The 14014-nt window shown below is 48.0% G+C and overlaps 2 protein-coding genes across 2 annotated transcripts; both read right to left on the bottom strand.

The window, feature by feature from the left end:
• Window positions 1–5163: 5163 nt before the first annotated feature.
• LOC112897983 lies at window positions 5164–6941 on the bottom strand. The gene has a single exon (XM_025966390.1). The coding sequence runs from the start codon at window positions 6688–6690 to the stop codon at window positions 5296–5298; it is 1395 nt and encodes a 464-aa protein (XP_025822175.1). The 5' UTR covers window positions 6691–6941; the 3' UTR covers window positions 5164–5295.
• Window positions 6942–7799: 858 nt separating this feature from the next.
• Window positions 7800–12270, bottom strand: LOC112897984 (E3 ubiquitin-protein ligase CHIP). The gene is made up of 8 exons (XM_025966391.1): window positions 11977–12270; window positions 10876–10943; window positions 10708–10771; window positions 9460–9531; window positions 8656–8789; window positions 8440–8569; window positions 8257–8367; window positions 7800–8151 (listed from the first exon to the last, which is right to left on the bottom strand). Exons 1-8 carry the CDS (start codon window positions 12097–12099, stop codon window positions 8026–8028), a joined length of 828 nt encoding a protein of 275 aa, XP_025822176.1. The 5' UTR covers window positions 12100–12270; the 3' UTR covers window positions 7800–8025.
• Window positions 12271–14014: the final 1744 nt, after the last annotated feature.

Below are 14014 nucleotides of genomic sequence, written 5' to 3'. Positions count from 1 at the left end.
TCAAAGTGTTCTTAGAATTACTAGTCTGTTTTTTAAAAAAATTATTTTTCCAAATATTTATTTTAACTGACTTTGGTTCAAAAAATATTGATTTCACCATTAAAACAAAAACTAAAGTCATTTTAGAAGAAGCCAAAGCCCTACAAAATAGACCATTACAGTGCAATTTAGGAAGAGTAATAACCATTAGAAAAAAATCATTAGAATGATCATGAAGAAGCACAATTAATACCAGTAGCTTATAAGGAACAACTAAAATAAAAAAACGAGAAGGAAAAAAATCAACATGCATCAGATTCCGAGATGTAAATAACACTTTGGTTTGGACCATCTGGAACAAAATTATAATAACACCATCCGAAAAATATAAAAATTATAAAGAAAAATTAGCTCGCTATTAGCGCGGGGCACCTTACTTGCTCGTTGAATGTTACCGTAATGTTCGAATGTCCAGCCTAATGCTGGGTTTGCATTGCCACAGCAGCCACGTACTTGGTTGCTCGTAAAATAAAGGTGCCAAAAGCTGCCTCTTTAGACTTGATTGAAATGAAATGGCCGCAAAAAGGTTAAAAGATGCTGCAGGCGTGTCGAGTGGGTTCGATCATTCCGTCAGATCTTGCAGAACAAATGCCGTGCATACAGCCACCCTCAATATTTTTGCGGCGAGGATCTGATCACCGCTTGCTTCCATGCATCGTGCTTCTCCGTCAACCGTATAGCAGGTTTTAGTTTTTATCTCAAACTTTGCTAGCTCGATCTTATCAAGTTTATACAATAATTTTTGACAACTACGATATAGTAGAGTGTATATATATATATAGTTGAGTTAACGTTTGATTTGGGATGAAACTAAAACCCTCGCATTTTGGAAAAGGATGAAATACTAATCTAGCACTACTTTGCTAGCTATTTGGTTAATAAGCATCGAGCATGTTGATCTATGATGATCAAGAGATTTTGAGTTTGTTCTAATCCAAACTATTTTAGGTTTGATTAGATATGATAGTATCTACGATATCAAATGGTCGTAATTTAGGTTCATTACGAGAGATGTTTTCGCAATGTTTTCGCAGTTTACTTCTTTAATGTGGTAGAAGTAATACGCTTCATTTTATTAGTTAAACTTTAGTAAATCTTGTATAGTAGTACATCGACCTTTGTTTAGAAAGACTACGGCTGCATGCTCTAAGGGCGGAGCTGGAGCTAGAGCAGGCGGAGCTGGTTTTTTCCACCCACTCCACCTTCTCGCAGGCAAAGCCGCACGGCTTTCCCAACATCTGGACGAAGCCGCTTCACTGCATCGGGGCGTTTTGGTGCGGCTCCTCAGCTCCGGTGCAGAAGCTGCCCGGCGGAGCCGCTGCGGTAGCCGCACCAAACGGACCCTTTAGTCGAGCAAGAGATGGAGAGGCTACTGAGAGCTAGCCTGAGAACAAGCTCCAAGAATCGAAGGCAGTTGAAAGCTAAGATGTGATGGCGACCGTGAATGAACCGGGTCAGAAGAGGTAGCTTTCGAGATATGGGGGCGAGGCTAGGTTAGGCTAGCTTCTCCACTCCTTTTGTGGGCATGGGCATGGCCCGGCCCCTACCCTGTCCCCTCGATCCAGCCTCAATGGACGGAGCCCCTACCAGCAAACTGACCACCGACTCGTTCCCGACCAAACAAAATGTTTGCCCAGCCAAACACCGTTTGCACAATGCTGTAGGCTCTCCCAAACTGACATTGTGGCTTCAGCTAAGGATCCAAACATGGCTTCAATTCTTGGACCAAGCCATTGCTAGAAACAACTAGCTAGCAGTGGCCTTCAGTTCTTGGAGAATCCTAGTACAGAATACCAACCCATTGCTACAAACAAATTCAGAAAGAAGAGAACTAAGAATCCAACAATTAGAGAGAGAGAGATAGCTTGAAATAGTGGCCTAGCTATTAGGGACCAAGCATGCATGCTTAGCTTTTTCGATAAACAGAACGAAGATGTTACAGGCAGCTAGCCAACGAAGCATGCCGGCATGGGGCCGGCCTGATCAAGAAAGAATAATTAAGCAAGCCGAGATGGTCAGATGGATGGATCACTAGCTAGCAAGGTGTGTAGGTGTAGGTCCATCCATGACCACGAGAGCTCCCCTACTGGTCCACTGCACGTAAGGGACGGCTCGAGCACGAGTCGTGATCGGCCCAAGACAAAATCGTGCAGCAGAATCTAATCCCAGCTCGTCCACATGCTGACGCTGCCCTTTTTCTGGTAACGTCGTCATTAGCTTTATTTGTTGTTTTTTGGCGCCAAAGGATCGATCGAGAGGCTAGTTGTATGGGCACGTTTCTAGCGCCTAGGCAACAAGTTGAAGGAAGAAGAAGAGAAGCTTAAGCTGCAAGGGGATGCATGATGGTGGAGAGAGTAAGATGAATGTATGCAAATGTGACTGCCGGCCGGCCGGCTGGGAGGAAGAAAGCAGCAGCACAGGGCGGCGGAGCTATCACCGACACGTTGCCGACATGGAAACTCGTACTACCAAAGGCAATGGCGATGGAGGAGGAGATCTTAACTTTGTCTCCAAAAGTGAAATTTCATTTGGGGCTCTGCTCATCAGTTTCTATCTAGAGGCCGGCAAATGGTATCTCTCTCTCTCTCTCGCTCTCGCTCTCTCTCTCTCTCTCAAAAGTGGAAACGTCACGATAACGTTAGAGAAAGAGAGATCCTAAAAATTATAAACGTCACGCTCACTATGGCAGCAGCATACCGTCCATGCTCTGATTCTACCAACCTCTAGTGCATGCACACAAGTTGAGAGTGGCAATGGCAATATGGCATTGGTTGTAGCTCAGCCAGCAAGACTGCCCATGAACCTTACTTGTGCTGCTGGTGACCATGGAAGATGCCAGCATGTTTGGTAAGACAAATGTTGTGGTGAAACTGAGAGTGGAGGTAGCCGTGGACGCTGTCCGGATAGTTTCCCGAGTGATAGCAGACGCTGGAACGCAACCGTCCCTGCGGTGACCAGGAGTCGAACACTTGCCGGGCACGGGCATCTCCCATGGGGAAACTCTGGTGAAGAAAGGGATGACGATGCTGGCTTTCAGGGACAGAATGGAGATCGAGGATAGCGCGGGAGATGCCGTCCGGAGTTTTTTTTTTTACGGTCACCGGCCTGAATTTCATGGATGGGGCTTTTGGCAGCCAAAGCACGTACACATTACATTTTCAGCAGTTTTACAACTAAAAACCCTCACAACACATATAAGAAGGGAGATGGTACAACACACCGGAAGCTATAAGGTCAAGGATCGCTCCTCTAAGCAACTTAGGCATGTCGCCTTTTACCGAAGAATGCTACCTCCGAATAGCTATACTCCAGTGATCTCCATTCCACAGGCGACTGTAAAGCTCAAAGTCGAATCCGACGGACGACGGCCGTAACTTGCATCGTCTAAGAGGCATATCCGGGATCCCAACAACGAGCCGCCAACACTATTTGAGGGGAGGAAACCTCAAAGGGGGAGGATCGACGAGAGGAGAACGAGGCGATCCAAGAGAGGGGATCTTGGTCTCGCGACCTGGCATTTGATGAGATGATGCAATCAAGGAACATGGATGATGACGAGGTATAGAGACTCGTAGAAGACATTCACCAGCAATTGGCTTATGCAATCATCAGATAAGGATGCCAGCGAAGGACCATTTGTAGAGCACTTGGTGTTGATGCCGGGAAGGGTTCCTCCACGACGACGTCTACAGGTAGGACGTGATGTCACGCCGCCACCGCCGGTCTGGTAAGACCAGAGCTAGGCTTTCACCCGGAGGGACTCGACGACTGCACGGCAGAGAGCTATCGTGATGCCTCAGGAAGGTGAGCGACGCCCTCAGACGTCGCTGTCGTCAGCACCGACAGTACGTCGGGCACGGCTTTCGCCTGGTGCTCCCTGAGACCCCAGCCTCACGGCCAGGCTCCAGTGCAGGTGAACCAGCAGCCTGAGCACTGCAGATGCATCACCGGAGAAGAACAAGCAAGGCGACCGCCATGTGCTGCTTCTCGGCCAGCGGCTACCAGAAGATGTAGCTAACCCGGTCCACAGCGGCGCGCGCTAGGACCACGACCGCGACAAGCCCGCCCACTAGGCGTGCCTGCCGTCGGAGTTGGTGAGGAGGAGGAGGTCCGGCGGCGTCCAACACCTGGAGGGCGGCGTCACCAGGGAAAGCTTGCTGTTGGCGGGTGGGACGGCGACGTCGGCATCCTGGAGTGCAGCGGAGGTAGACGACGGTGTGGGGCGTTGCCGAGGACACGGCCGCGGCACCGGAATGCAGGGACCCACCAAACCAGGGGTCCATTTGTAAATATTAGGGGGCAATTTGTAAATAATCAGATCGCGATTACTAATCACGATCCGAATTAGGGGGTCATTTTGTTATTTGTAAATACTCGGGGCAATATAAAGTTAATCGGATCGCGATTATTAATCACGATGGGTTATTCGACACTAAGGGGTCGTTCTGCAAAACGTTCGGCACCGACGGCAATGCCATCCGGCGGCGCTGCGCTGCCGCCCGCCGACCACCGCTAGCGTTGCTGCTGCGCGTGGCGCGCCAGGTACCCCTGGAAGGCGGTCTGGATGACGACGACGACGTAGTGCTCGCGGACCACCTCCGCCAGCACCAGCGCCTCCTCGGCCCGGCCGTCGCCACGGCCAGCGCGGATGACGTGCCGCTTCTCCTCCGGCGCGGCCGGGGCTGCCGCCGCAGGCCTCTGAGTTTTTCTTCTTCTAATTTGTGCTCCAGATACTATTCGCGTGAGGCTTAACATTGGCAATTCGCTGGCTTCATCAGTCAAATCATGCAATCGCAGCAGTGGAGTTGAGGATGGCGGGGCCGTCGTCGATGGTTCCGGCGAGCCGGAGCCCAGGGTGGTCGGCGTTTGATTTGCCGTCCGGGGTGGACGGTAAGTAAACGATATACCGACCACCCCCTGGGTCGCTCGCATCCGTTGGATTCAGCTTGCTGCCCTTCCGCCTTCCTCGCAGCACCGCCAAAAATGGAAAGCTCGGTTCTCCGGCGTAGGCGGCGTGATGCAATGCGAGGAATTATTGCGGCCGGCGCTCAGCCTGTCGTGCATGTGGGCTCATCAACCGCGTTGAGACGCAGACAGAATGGGCAATCACCAAGATCCACTCACTGATGAAGGTAGTAATAAATTTAATTGTTTAGTTGTGACTTGTGAGACATGGAGATTAAGCTGCGAGTGGTGACAATGATATCCATGGACGTTGTTCTTGATGACCTGATGAGCTCCGAGCCGTCAAGTCGATCACCTTCTGGGCTTCCGGAGTAGCGCGGAGATGTACCACTCGTCCATCTCGATTCCCCGGTCGAGCTTCCTGCCGGCGTTCCACCTGAGCTTCTCGAACCCGATCCGGTCGAACATGGGCAGGTAGGTGGCGTCCAGCTGCGCCCCCAGGCAGAAGAAGTGGTCCAGCCAGAACACGCCGCCGGGCCGGAGCACCCGGTAGACGTCGAACAGCGCGAGCTCCAGCACCGCGTCGGGGATCCAGCTGCTGAGCACGTGCATCGAGTGCACGATGTCCAGCGTCCCGTCGAAGAAGGGCAGCCGCGCCGCCACGCTGAGGTGCATCGGCACCAGCCCCCGCGACGCCACGAAGCTGTTGAACGGCCCGTCGAAGTTCATCGTCGTCGTCACCACCGTCACGCCGCGCTCCCGCATCCGCGCCGCGAACGTGCCCGACCCTCCGCCGATGTCCAGCCCGATCCTCACCGTGCCCCTCGGCGCGGCGGCGAGCACGCCGTCGATGGTGTAGTCGAGGGAGCCGCGGTCGTCGTCGTCGGCGGCGTTCTTGCCGCCGCCGCCGCGGCGCATCCACCGGTCCTTCTCCCGGCCGCCGAGGTCGAAGCAGTCCTTGCAGTCGTAGCTGCCCTTGGCCCTGCCGCGGTTCACGAGGCAGGAGTAGTTCTTGCACGTGTACGCGTCCCACACGATGCTGGTGTCGGACGGGGTCGCCCACAGGCTCGCCGGCAGCGGCGCCGGCTCGACGTACCCGGCGGGGGTGCGCGGCCGGCACCGGCGCCGGGGCAGCGGCTCGCACCCCTTGAGCATCAGCCGCTGCGCGAACGCCTCGTCGGAGGGACACTCCCCGCCCGCGGTGTAGTTCATGTACTGCTCCAGCTCGCCGCGGTGCCGGTGGCACGCCTGCCCCAGCGCCGGGAATAACATCTCGCTCTCGCCGCCGAGCCGCCGGGAGGGCCCGAGCGGGAGCCGGTGCGGGCCCACCGCCAGCCGCAGCTCGCCGGCGGGGAACTCCTGCCGCCACAGCCCGTTCGCCGCCGCCTCCCGCTGCTCCTCCCGGGCGGCCTCCATGTCGCGCTTGGCGGCCGAGCCGCCCAGGATGGCCTCGAGGTGCTTGTTCGCCGCGCTCAGGCGGGCGGACAGGTCCACCACCTCCGCGTGGCTCGCCGCGAGCGCCAGCCCCGTCACGTTCAGCTGGCGGAGCAGCTTGGACGAGCCCCACGCGTGCACGGCCGGGTAGCGCCGGCCGACGTGCGCGTGCAGCGCCGCGCCGACGCCGGAGAAGCGGAGGATGGAGGCCAAGTTCGTGAGGACGAGGAGCAGCACCACGGCCCTCGACCTCCTCCTCTGCTGATCTGATCTGGGCTTCTTGGCGTTGTCGTAGTCCATGCTCGTCCCCATTGATGTAACACCAAGGTGCTTCGACGCAGCGACATGCCATGGCGCGGCGGTGTTTATTGGTGCGTGGTTTTGGCAAGGCTAGGCGACGACCAGGGGAGGGGCAATTGGACGAGAGGTTTCCGGACTTGGATGCTTAGAGCCGAGCTGTTGCTTGAGGAGTGATCAAAGCAGAGGGGGTGTATTCATTTGCAACATGGAGTGGCAGTCAACACATACACACCCATTGCCATCTTGGGAGGCCTCGCAGCATTCTGTTGTGATCTGAGGGAAGGAGGACTGAGATGAGAGACGGTGGTGGTGCCACGACGGCTTGCGTGGCCTGTGTGCATCATACTGCAGTATACACAGTCAGCTAGTCAGTCAACTCTTGGTAGAGCTACTAGAAGCAACTGCAGAACCCCGCTCTGTTTGCTTTAATCCACGGGAAGGAACGAGCCAGCTGCAGCTACGGTCCCAGCATAATTTATCACTAATCAGAGCTCAAAATTGTGTATCAGGGAATCTTGACATGGCACAGCTACTCAGGCAGATTACAAGTCTAGGATGTCTACCAGCTCACCATAAAACCTCTGATGAAGCAGAAATAGCAAGACCGGACAATACAACAATGGAGTAGGTTTATAATCCAACAACATTGGCAACAGGATCAGTTCTCGATGTAATAAAACCGCAAAGTGCCCATGAGGTGGGTGAGTACACAAATTATGCCTGCAATCCAAGGTTGATGCCATCCCAATTCCCAACCGTCGACCTCATTGACCCAATGACCCTTCTAAACTAAGCTACAACAAGTGCTGCGTGCCCCTGTTGCAGTGACCTGTGTATATGGTTCACTATGATATTGACAAAGGGGAATCAACTCGTGCATTCGCTTGCAATAGGGATTGCTTGGCAACCCCAACTGCAAGAGCCACCTTTTAGCCACTGAGTCATAACCTTCACCTATCATGATTCCGAAAAAAGTAAGCCGCCTGTACTGCATTCATATATGTCAATATAGCCCGAATCACAATTTTTCCCTCCCTCTTGGCTCTTAGCGGGCAAGCCCTTCTAGATCTGGTAAATCATAGAATTCTGATGATTTCTTAAGAAACAGCAGTCAGGACTCAGGAATTCAGACATTCTGCTTCACTGCCATTGTGTACCGTTGAAAATTCATATCATAAAAGCATCTCATATGTACAGACAGACGACTGGAGAAGAGGAATCTGTACACGACCATCCCAGGTTAAAACTTCTCCCCCAACAGTAAATTTTTTTTCCACCAATTGTCAAAGCCAAAAATAGCAAAAACTTCTATTGCTAATATTACCTCCAACCCCATATGTAAAGCAATCATCTTATCTTATAAGCCCAACCATGTTCGCTCAAAAATGCATGTACAGCTTCCTTGATGGCAAGATTTGGAACTAGTTGGTGTGGTTCAAGCGCCTCGCGGGTCAAGGGGTCGAACTTCCCCACCTAAAAATTTGGAAAGTTCATAATTTCGATACTTAAAAGTTAAAACACTAGTGCACTGCAAACACACACACGCACACATAAAATGCCAATGCTTGTATCAGTTACCGTTTGAAGATGGTCAAGAAGTACGGCCCTCTCATAAGTAACTCCACTTGGGGTGATTACTGGATCTCTGAAGATATCAAGTGTAATTTTGCAACAGAGATGGTCGGGAACCTGAAAATAAATAAATTGAATGATTAGACCAGTCAAGGCAACCAAGCAAATTTGTATCAGGCAGTTTAGTACTTCTGCTGGAGTATCAGTCCTTGCAGCTTTCTTGAAAACTTCCTCAAGCTCATTTATCTGTTCTTCAGGTGCATCAGCAGCGGAATTACTAAGGCTGTTGTAATTCCTAAGAGCTTCTTTACATGCTACCCTGTAAAATGATGAACAAATACATTAGGGTACGAGAGTACACCCCTGCTATACTAATTGTGCAACACAGAGAAAATCTTCACACACTTCAGCTTCTGCAATTGAGAGGCTCGCTCTCTTGATAAGCCTTCCCATTCGATGTACTTTGCTTTAGAAAGCTCTTGCCAGATCTCCTCAACCATGTAGCTTGCAGGATGTGCACCCCTTCCAAGCTCCAAGGACTAGATTTGAATAAGTTTGGTTCATCAGTAAAAAGGGATAAACAGAATTTAAAATTCTAACTGAAATAAAACAATCATCTGCATTAAGCGAGGCCTTCATAATTATGGTTCTCCTGTTTCTATTGGTGTTGCACCAATTCTTGATTCTTGTTAAGATCAGAGTTTTCATCTTTACCAGATCAAGCAAACTAGTACAGGGCATCTGGATGTTGTTATTTTGTTAAGTAGGGTGCGCTATGCTCTTTGCCAATCCTGTGCTTGTACAACTTATATTGTACGTGACAGGATGGAGCAGGAAGCCAGGAACGGAGGTTGGGGAAGAAACATGATTTTTAGCGTTATGTGGGACCCACGTTACTTTTTTACCCAGGAGTCGACCTCTCCTTTTTTGCTAGTGTGGCTGTGCTTCTCTGCGATGCACCGACTCACTACTGCGGATGCTCTTAAGGCGAAGTTGGACCATGACCCCACAACGAGAATATCTTTATTTATACAGTTAAAGTAACTGAGGGATGTCAGCTTAATAAAGGAACAGAAGAGGTAAGCTTAACATTGATCATTGGTAAAAGTGAATTTAAAAATGGATTGTGGCAGCAAACGAGCAAAATAATACAAGCAAAAATGTATGTACACACACAGACACATGCTAGGGCAGGAGGGAGGGAGATACCTTCTCCAGTGCTTTGATTCCTTCAGATAATCTTTGGCTGTTGACAAGTGCTAGGCCAAGCATGTAATGTCCCTGCCAACAAAGTAAATAAGTTATCATCTAAAAAAATAGAATAAGAGATGAGGAGTGTAAATATGATGTTTTACTCATCCATAAAAACAAAAGAACACTTATTCTGCAATGCAGTGCCGCTACAATTTCAACAGTGAATCAAAGAGCAATGTCAAAATGGTAAAACCCAGTTATCCGCAGTTAGCAAACAAGTAACAAATAGAGTCTGTAGCATTTGAATTAGTTCTGTTCCTTCCTCTTGACTCCAGAATAGTGCATACCAAGACTTAATTACAAACATATCTTACAAGCTCTCTTGAAGAAGTCAGAGTGTACATATTTGAAGCATGTCTTACTGAATACATGATCAGTTCATCAGTAAAGGTTGTCGTATGGACTCATATAGCAAATCTAGATCATTCTGCTAAAGTCAGAATTGTAGCCCCATTTCACAACTACTTCAACATAGAATCAATAACAAAGGACAAGAGACTTTTTACCTATTGCCAAATCAGAATTATGGGAAGTTCAATTCAAGTGGCATGAGGCAAACAAAAACAAGCTCAACAACTGAGTTGATCTAGCATATCCTGTTCTCAAGTGGACCCTCCATATAAGCGACAACAGGCGCCTTAGCTAGTTCATGTTCAAATAAAAGGCCACAGGACAGTTTCACACTGTGCTAAGCTGCATAATCCAGCTAGCAAATGGAATCTTCCCAGCTCCATTAAAGTAACATTGTTTTGGCTCTAAAGTAGAGATGTTTACTTATCTCTAGGCATGGAGTGTGCCAAGAAGTGTATTTAAACAGGTCATAACAAGTGCAATACAAATGACAAATCCATGCATCATATTTCTCAATGTTATCATTTCTCTTTTGTGATTTTGAACTGATTTCTTATGTTCTTGCCTCCCTCCTTTGAAAATTAGCTCATCTCAGCAAGACCAAATGAAGCCTAACTCAATTAGCATTCCTTGTGTGCAGCAGGTGCGATACTAACATGAGATATACTAAATCTGTTACATATTTGATTGAGAAAAAAAATTGTTACAGAAAATGCAATTTGTTTTCCCAATGAGAAAAGCATGTCCCTATAATGCACAAGACATCTCTCAATAATTTTGTATGCACGCATAATCAGCTTTGAACAAAAATACACACAGAATAGTTGAAGGCAGATCAAGGCATCCACTCACCTTAACAGATTGGCTGTCAAGCTGGATAGCCCTTCTACAATCTTCCTCAACCTTAGCCCACTCACTGATAAATTCAGTAGGAACATAGTACGATGCAAACTCTTGGATTGCGCACCAAAACTGATAAATAAAATGCACCAATCAAAAGGGGCTAGCAATTTTACAGACCTCCGCTTCTTATAGCAAAGTGCTCGGTTGGTCCAATATACTGCAACATTTGGGCAGAGGGTGATGGCCTGTTAACCAGAATAGACACTGAAGTTAGCAAGGAATGTGCAAGCTACACAGGGCTTTACAACTGTCATCATAGTTGCTAATATACAGTTCATGTTCATCATTGATTCATACATGCTTTCACTACAACTACCGTCCTTTTACGAAAAGCCAGACAAATGGGTCTATTAGGTATAGAGGTAAGCTTTAGTCTTAGTTGAAAGGCTAAAACCAACTAATCCGATGTCATACTCCTTAATGTAAAATTGATATTTAATAATCCTGTGATTCACATGCATGACGATTCTAGAGGCTTCTGACGTTTGTATAGTATACGATTGGAACATTTCTCTGCCCAGTCTCCATCAATTCCTCCCTCTCCCAGCAACCCTCTCACAACCACTTTCGCTGCCTAGTGCTAAATCTCTAGCGGATTACAAATACAAACAACAGAGCATTAGCATTTGCCACAATGCCTTAAAAGGTAAAATGCTCTTCAACTTGCATTGTTGTGCAGCGACTCTTAACTAGATAGCTGACATCTCTGTTTCTCTGTTTTAAACAAATGAACTAATCCAGATAGCCTTATAGCAAGGAGTAATATGTGTAATCAGTAATCAAACCACCCAACTGCCCACTGCAAACAAGCTTACATCAATGGTGACCGTCTTCAATGTAACATGACTTGAAACCAGAGAAGCAAGTTATCACGTTAACCATCCTGATCGGCAGTGCCAACACCACAAATTCAACTTACCTAGCCATGGTTACTACCTAGTAGTACGGGAAGCAAATTCAGAGAATCTAGTAAAAAAATCACAGTTCTGCAAACATTCGGAGATTTTATCAGCGTGACATGCCAAACACGCTGCTGCTGTCCGCAGAATGCACTATCCTCACTGATACCTCACTACAAACCGCATCGATTGAACAGGAGAGGGAAAAAAACGACGCCTAACGAATGCAAACGGCAAGCGTAACTGGCGAATCAGGCGGCGAAATCCGGCGCGGGGGAGCTCGCCCCGGCGGTAGCGGGGAGCGGCGGGCTACGCTTACCCCTGTGTAGGCGTCGATGGCGGCGCTGAGGCGTTCCTTCCTGAACAAGGCGTTGCCCTCCTGCTTGAGCCTGTCCGCCTGCCGCTGCGACTCCGCCCCGCCGTCCGCCGGCGCCGGCGCCATCTCCGGCGGCCCGCCTCGCCTGCTTCGCGCTCGGGGGTGGAAGGGGTGGGCGGGGAGGAGGCGCGATTTGCTCGAGTGGGATTGTGGCGTGCGCCTGGGGGCTTCGTGTTGGTGGGGAGCGGCGGAATGGAGGGGAAGAACAATTGGAAGGGACCCGAGGGAGGCTGAGGGCCGGGTGGGTGGGGGACGCGGGGACGGGTGATTTTGCGCTGAGGCCCCCGGATTTGACTATGCGAGGGGTTAATTGCAAAACACAATAAGAGACCCCACACCTATGGGAGTTAATCAATTTGACTATCAAACATCACCTCCTAGGAATATACACGTTCTACATGGATTCTACATTTTATAGATAGTGGACCAACAAGAGATGCCACAAAAGGATCTTGATGTAGCGTGAAAGGCATGCTATATGATGTTTTGATGCGTATAATCTTATCGTTTAGTAATGTCATCAAAGATATAACCTAACATACTAAAATTGAACAACATCACCCATTGTTCACGCTTTGAAATAATCCTTCACAGAAGATATAACTTCAAAAGATCGTCATGGCTCATCGTTTTGCTGCCTTTACAGTTTATATATTTTTATTACACTAAAAGATATGGTTGCTTGTTATCTTGCATCGTTGCTTAGATTGTTTTGATCAAAACTGATTTATATATCTTACTAGTGGATTGCGCGCGCGTTGCGCGCGCGTAGATCGGAGGTGTTTATTGGTTTAATTATTAATTTGTAATATACGATGGTAAAAAAAGTGTAATGGATCTCAATTTAGATGAAGTCGAATATTCATGTGATGGACCATGTAATCTGTAATGGGCTGCAGTCCATATTAAATGGCCCAAAAAAGAGTATACGTTTGGGGGCTCTGTTTCATGAGATGTGCTATGTAATTTGTAATGGGCTGCAGTCTATATGTAATGGGTCAAAAAAAAAGTACATTTGGGAGCTTTGTAACATTCGAGAGGTAAGATATAGTTTAGATTTAGTAGACTGCTATATCAGCTTAATAATAGGTATTCTTCAGTACATTGATTATTTGGAAGCAAATATATGATGCTCGAAATGGGATTAGTGCACGATAATATTAGCTTAGTACACAGAGTGTAGACAGTGCTAGAGTTCTTCAAAGTACAATGACAGCTAATACTTGCAGAATGATTCAGCTATTGTTACTGCTAATCATCACTAAGAGGGATGTGCATCTATACCGCTTTTCTACCAAAGAGGTTTCCCACTGCGGCACTGCATATTCTAACTTGGATAAAATAAACTACGATGCATTGTTGCTGGTTGTAACTTGATGAAGTTCTGCTCTTCCACGGTAGCCTTGGAGCATGTGAATTTTCTTATTTCTTATGGCTTCGTAATCCCTTGGAGGATGTAGCTTTTGGGACAGTAAGTGGTTCTGATTCTGTAGCTCCTCTGAGAGAGTACAAATTGTAATAATCAGAAATAAATAAAGTAAACACATTACAGAAATGTACCTTTTAACACCAGCATGAACAACATCTTCAGAGTTATTGGTATTGGGTGATAAGTTTTGTGCAGCTGTATCTGCATTTGTGTCTTCTTCCTAGAAAAGAAGATGAAATATTATCATATTACCCAAAGTTTTGTAGATAAACAAAGAATGGAGTATCAATATGCATACCAAATTTATTTCTTCCAGAAGTAATTTTCTCTTTGTCTTTTCGTGAGCTTCATCTTCGGGATTCGGACTTTAAGTTTGCAGTAAAATTGTAGACCATTAGGAAAGTACCACAGCAAAACATTTGTCTCAAATATTCTGTTAACAATACTATTGTTGACAGTATCTTACCTTGCAAGTGTGCGGCTAACTTCCTTTGAAGGAGGCGTCTGCAGGTAAACTTCATTAATGGGCAGAAGTTTAGATGGTGTATTAGC

This window comes from Panicum hallii, chromosome 6 (genome assembly GCF_002211085.1).
Source record: "Panicum hallii strain FIL2 chromosome 6, PHallii_v3.1, whole genome shotgun sequence".
Taxonomy (NCBI): domain Eukaryota; kingdom Viridiplantae; phylum Streptophyta; class Magnoliopsida; order Poales; family Poaceae; genus Panicum; species Panicum hallii.
The sequence above is the reverse complement of the archived record's forward strand: the minus strand, read 5'-3'. Positions and strand labels throughout refer to the sequence as shown.